Consider the following 6416-nt stretch of genomic DNA (forward strand, 5'->3'; position numbering starts at 1 on the left):
TTCGGCGTGTTCACCACGGAGTCGCGTCGCGTGTGGTCCAACATCAGGGACTACCTGTTCCACGCGGCGGACCGCACCAACTGGCGCAACCTCAAGCTGATCGACTCCGCGCTGTTCGTCATCTGCCTGGACGACGTGGCCTTTGCCGCGGACCAGCAGGACGAGCTCACACGTTCGATGCTGTGCGGCACGTCGCATATCAACCTCGACCCGCACGACCTGCGCGGCACGCCCCTCAACGTGCAGACGGGTACCTGCCTCAACCGCTGGTACGACAAGCTGCAGCTGATCGTGACCAAGAACGGCCAGGCGGGCATCAACTTCGAGCACACGGGCGTCGACGGCCACACCGTGCTGCGACTCGCCACGGACATCTACACGGACTCGATTCTGAGCTTCGCGCGCGGCGTCACTAAGAACGTCGTGGACATCTTCGGCGGCAACGATTCTGCGGCGGCGGCGGCAGCGGAGTCCGCCGCCGCCGCCGCCGCCACCGCCACCAACCTCATCACCATCCCGCGCAAGCTCGAGTGGCGCACCGACAATTTCCTCCAGTCGTCGCTGCACTTCGCCGAGACCCGCATCTCGGACCTGATCTCGCAGTACGAGTTCGTCAACCTCGACTTCGCGCACTACGGCGCCGCGCACGTCAAGACGCTATTCCGCTGCTCCCCAGACGCGTTCGTGCAGCAGGTGTTCCAGGTCGCGTACTTCGCGCTCTATGGCCGCTTCGAAACCGTGTACGAGCCCGCCATGACCAAGGCCTTCCAGAACGGCCGCACAGAGGCCATCCGCTCCGTGACGTTGCAGTCCAAACAGTTTGTTAAGTCGCTGCTGGACCAGGACACCTCGGACCAGACCAAGATCGACCTCCTGCACGCCGCGTGTGCCGCGCACTCAAAGATCACCGCAGAGTGCTCCCGCGGGCTCGGCCAGGACCGACACCTATACGCGCTCTACTGCATCTGGAACCGGTGGTACAAGGACAAGTTGGCCCTGCCCCCGCTCTTCCAGGACGGGTCCTGGGCCGCGATGCAGAACAACGTGTTGAGCACCTCCAACTGCGGCAACCCGTGTCTCAAGAGCTTCGGCTTTGGGCCCGTCACCGCCAACGGCTTCGGCATCGGCTACATCATCAGGGACCACTCCATCTCTGTAGTCGTGTCCTCGAGGCACCGCCAGACCGCCCGCTTCGCCTCGCTCATGGAGAAGTCGCTGCTGGAGATCGACCGCCTCTTTAAGCGCCAGTTGCGGGCCGCAGGCCATGCCGTCCACGACCCAGCCGCCCAAAGGGCAGAGAACGAACAGTACCTCACGGGCATCCGCAAGGACCGCGACCAGGCAGACCCTTCTGCGGCACACGCCAAATCCGAGGACATGAAGTATTTGCTGTCCGGCTACGACTACTTCGACGTCAGCGTCTCCGGGTGACGCTGCGATCTTTTTATAGCTGTATACGTACGTATACGTTCTTAATTGCCGTCGCAACTAACTTATATAACAATGCAAATAAGCGGCGCTACCATATAAGCAGTGGTCGTGAGGGGCCCGGACTGCGTTCTAGGTATCTATCTATATGATTCACCAATAGGCTGATCTATGTACGCACTAAGCGGCCGTGTCACTCCGATCCTTTATTTCGCGAGAGGTCGGTCCTCCTCCCAGCGTACGTGGTACGATGCCAGCTTGTACTAAAAGAGCGGACCCTGAGTATGTTGCCCAAACCAGTCGATCCGTCCGTGTGCATTATATACCGCTCAGATCTGCTTATTGCTACTTACTAAACCATTCATTATGAGCAGAGACTGAAACCACTGTGTCTGCGATCTGCCGGTGGAGTGGCGGCTTTGAGGCTCGAACGCGAAAACGGTTCATGCATCAACCTACCCAGTCAAGGCTTCGCGATACGTATTGCGACGATGGCCTTTATGGAACAGCCTATATAAGTGTCAGAGCATTTGCGGTGGCGTGATAGGGCGAATCGCGTGACCATTATGCCTCACAAACGACGAGAGCAAGATCATCATAGACTCACACACATATATACGTACATAAATCCGGTGAGTTAGTGGCCGGTTAACTCGTTCCCATTATTTCTTATTTTATTTTACCTTGTAGAAGAAAGAATAAAAGACTTTAGACTTTATTACAACAAAATTGCTACAAATAACTTCTTCGATGCCCGCCGCTCAAAAAAAGACCTCTGAGTGTACGTGTCCCTAAATTCTGCCTGCAGTGCTCTTGTTATTGCAGTATACTGCTATAATTTCACCTTTTTGTTTCGAAGCAGTGACAGAGAGACGATTGAAAATACGTCGCTATTTATCCCGTCGTTTGCATTCTCCTTCGTTTGCCGAGCGGACATGACAAAAAAATAGTAACAGACAAAACACACTGTACCCCTACCAAGTAGCAAGAACGATATCGGCATGGAACAACTCGACACCCCCTCCGTGGTCATCAGCAAGCCGCTGCTGAAGCTGAAACTCCTCGATGCCCTGCGCCAGGGAAGCTTTCCGAACCTGAAGGACCTGCTACAAAGGCAGTTCCAGCCTTTGGACGACCCGAACGTCCAACAAGTGCTCCATCTCATGCTCCACTACGCCGTTCAAGTCGCTCCCATGACCGTTATCAAAGAAATCGTCCACCACTGGGCCACTACCGGCACCACCTTTTTGGATATCCATCTCGATCTAAATGAACAGGATTCTAACGGCAACACCCCACTGCACATCGCCGCGTACCAATCCCGTGGTGATATCGTTGCCTTCCTCATGGACCAGCCAAGCATCAATGACTGCGTGCTTAATAACTCTCGTCTGCAAGCCATCGAAATGTGCAAGAACCTGAACATCGCGCAGATGATGCAAGTGAAACGCTCCACATACGTAGCAGAGACCGCCCAGGAGTTCCGAACTGCGTTCAACAATAGAGACTTTGGCCACCTGGAGTCCATTCTCGCTAGCACCCGAAACGCAGAACTGCTAGACATCAACGGAATGGACCCAGAGACTGGTGACACCGTCCTGCACGAGTTTGTTAAGAAAAGAGACGTCATTATGTGCCGCTGGCTGCTCGAACACGGCGCAGACCCCTTCAAGAGAGACCGCAAGGGCAAACTGCCCATCGACCTTGTAAGGAAAGTCAACGAGAACGACACCGCCACCAACACCAAGATCGCCATCGACATCGAACTAAGGAAGCTTTTGGAAAGGGCCACCAGGGAACAAAGCGTCATTGACGTCACAAACAATAGCTTGCGTGAGGCCCCCACTTACAAGGGTTACTTGAAAAAATGGACCAACTTTGCCCAAGGTTACAAACTGCGCTGGTTCATCCTAAGCAGCGACGGCAAGCTTTCATACTACATCGACCAGGCAGACACCAAGAATGCATGCCGAGGCTCTTTAAACATGTCATCGTGCTCCTTACATTTGGACTCCTCTGAAAAACTGAAGTTTGAAATCATCGGCGGTAACAACGGTGTCATCAGGTGGCATTTGAAAGGGAACCACCCCATCGAGACAAATAGGTGGGTCTGGGCCATCCAGGGCGCTATAAGGTACGCAAAAGACAGAGAACTCCTGCTACACAACGGAACATCCTCATCCTCTGCTGCCCTGAGCTATGGCTTGTCGCCTAATAAAGAAAAATTACATTTTCCACCAAAGCGGATGGCCAAGAGCCCGCATATCCCCAAATCCAAGCTGGTACAAGACACGGGTACCGACGATGATAAACCCCACGCGGATCCCTTGCCCTTGATTTCTTCCAGAAGCGAAAGTTCGTGTGAGATCACTTCAAACCCACATTCCAGGAAATCCACAGTTTCATCTGCAAAGTCATATGCACCATTTTCTGCCATGGACGATGAGCAAGACTCTGGTGAAGATTCCGACGAGGACCGTAATTCTTCATACGCAGTGAATAATGATGGCGAAGGTGACGACAACGATAGTGAAGAAGATTTAAACGCCATTTATGGACCATACGTACAAAAACTGCGTATGCTTCAAAGATCGATTTCCATTGAATTGGCATCTTTAAATGAACTGTTGCAAGATGAGGAACAAGTACACAGCGAATACTGGAACACCGTCAACACTTCTATTGAAAACGTTTCTGAGTTTTTTCAAAGATTAAATCGTTTAACTTCCCAAAGAGAGAAAAGAATGATTGCCCAAATGACCAAGCAACGTGACGTCAACAACGTTTGGATCCAATCGGTAAAAGATTTGGAAATGGAACTGGTAGATAAAGACGAAAAATTGGTTGCATTAGACAAAGAACGTAAAAACTTGAAGAAAATGCTGCAAAAGAAGTTAAGCAATCAACCGCAGGCTGAAAACGAGGTTAACGATGATTCCGACGATGGGAATTCAATGTTAAAAGGGTCTCAGGAATCAACAAATACACTCGAGGAAATTGTAAAATTCATTGAAGCTACAAAGGAAAGTGATGAGGATTCGGACGCAGATGAGTTTTTCGACGCAGAAGAGGCTGCCTCCGATGAAAAAGCCAAAGAATCAGAAATATTACCCACGAATGAGAAACCTCCGGTTAAAGAAGAACCACAGGAAGAAGCTACTGAAGATGAAAGCCTGGTTGTGATCAGCTCTCCCCAAGTGGAAAAGAAAAATGAACTTTTAAATGAGGGGTCATTTGTCGGTTATGAAGATCCGGTAAGAACTAAATTACCCATGGACGAAGATAATCGCCCGAAAGTGGGTCTCTGGTCCGTATTGAAGTCCATGGTTGGTCAAGATCTAACCAAACTGACTTTACCGGTGTCGTTCAATGAACCAACATCGCTTTTACAAAGAGTTTCCGAGGATATTGAATATTCCCATATCCTAGACCAAGCTGCCACCTTCGAAGATTCATCCTTAAGAATGTTATATGTAGCAGTATTCACCGCATCGATGTATGCATCTACCACAAACAGAGTTTCTAAACCATTTAACCCTTTACTTGGTGAAACCTTCGAATACGCTAGAACTGATGGGCAATATCGGTTTTTTACTGAGCAAGTTTCCCACCATCCACCCATTTCCGCTACTTGGACCGAATCTCCTAAGTGGGACTTTTTCGGTGAGTGTAATGTCGATTCCTCATTCAATGGGCGTACTTTTGCCGTACAACATTTAGGTTTGTGGTACATTAAAATCCGTCCCGATCGTAATAATGGCGTTTCAGAAGAAACGTATTCTTGGAAAAAGCCAAATAATACTGTTATCGGTATCTTAATGGGGAAACCACAAGTCGATAACAGTGGTGATGTCAAGATTACAAATCATACCACTGGTGACTATTGTATGTTGCATTATAAGGCACATGGTTGGACCTCAGCCGGTGCATATGAAGTCAGAGGTGAAATATATAACAAAAATAATGAAAAACTATGGGTTCTTGGTGGACATTGGAATGATTCCATTTATGGGAAAAAAGTGACCTCCAAGGGCGGGGAATTAACTTTGGATAGAATAAAGACAACAAACTCCACTACTGGTGGACCGAAATTAGATGGATCCAAGTTTTTGATCTGGAAATCTAATGAAAGGCCCTCAGTACCATTCAATTTAACATCATTCGCATTGACTTTGAATGCTTTACCGGCTCACCTGTTGCCATATTTGGCGCCAACAGATAGTCGTTTAAGACCTGATCAAAGGGCTATGGAGAATGGTGACTACGATAAAGCTGCTGAGGAAAAACATCGTGTCGAAGTAAAACAAAGAGTTGCAAAAAAAGAAAGAGAACAGAAGGGAGAAGAGTACAAACCTAAATGGTTTATTCAAGAGGAACACCCGGTTACGAAGAGTTTGTATTGGAGATTCAATGGTGAATACTGGATGAAAAGAAAAAATCATGACCTGAAGGATTGCGCGGATATCTATTAATTTGTGCATTTGACCGCAAGAACATTCCATCACAAGTACGTGTCGAAAACGCTGGTGGAGTCAAATATATATATGTTAGAAATAAGATCTGTAACAATAAATTAATTTATCTGTAATTTCTGGATCACAAATACGCTATTTTTCATTCTCAAGCTGTTCTTTATTACTTTAAAAAAAGAAGAGTGCTTGTAAGGAAAAAGTAAGCATGACAAGTCAGGTTGAGTGACAATACTTTAACGGTCCTTAGTTCGCGTCTCATTGATTTCTAGCAATATCTGCTAACTGCCTTCTTTTATGAAAAAGCTAATGCTGCATAAATTGATCCTCCTTAGTTCGAAGTTGACAGCAAAATCAACCAACGGTGTATGCTAACCAAGATATCCTCAAAAACACAAAATGCCTTTAAGATCGTCTTGTGCAATGCCTGAAATCGCAAGAGATATCCACTTGTTAGGGACAAGAACTGGTCTAAAAAAAGACAATGAATGTAATAGCTTTGGAACTTTTCACTGCTTT

The 6416-nt window shown here is 48.3% G+C and overlaps 1 protein-coding gene across 1 annotated transcript; it reads left to right on the plus strand.

The window, feature by feature from the left end:
• Nucleotides 1–2429: 2429 nt before the first annotated feature.
• On the plus strand, nucleotides 2430–5900 carry SWH1 (oxysterol-binding protein related protein SWH1; the record flags this gene model as incomplete). Its single annotated transcript, XM_018363330.1, has 1 exon — nucleotides 2430–5900. The coding sequence occupies one exon, from the start codon at nucleotides 2430–2432 to the stop codon at nucleotides 5898–5900; it is 3471 nt and encodes a 1156-aa protein (XP_018224122.1).
• Between the last annotated feature and the right edge of the window lie 516 nt (nucleotides 5901–6416).

The sequence above is a fragment of the Saccharomyces eubayanus genome, chromosome I (assembly GCF_001298625.1).
Source record: "Saccharomyces eubayanus strain FM1318 chromosome I, whole genome shotgun sequence".
In the NCBI taxonomy this organism is placed as follows: domain Eukaryota; kingdom Fungi; phylum Ascomycota; class Saccharomycetes; order Saccharomycetales; family Saccharomycetaceae; genus Saccharomyces; species Saccharomyces eubayanus.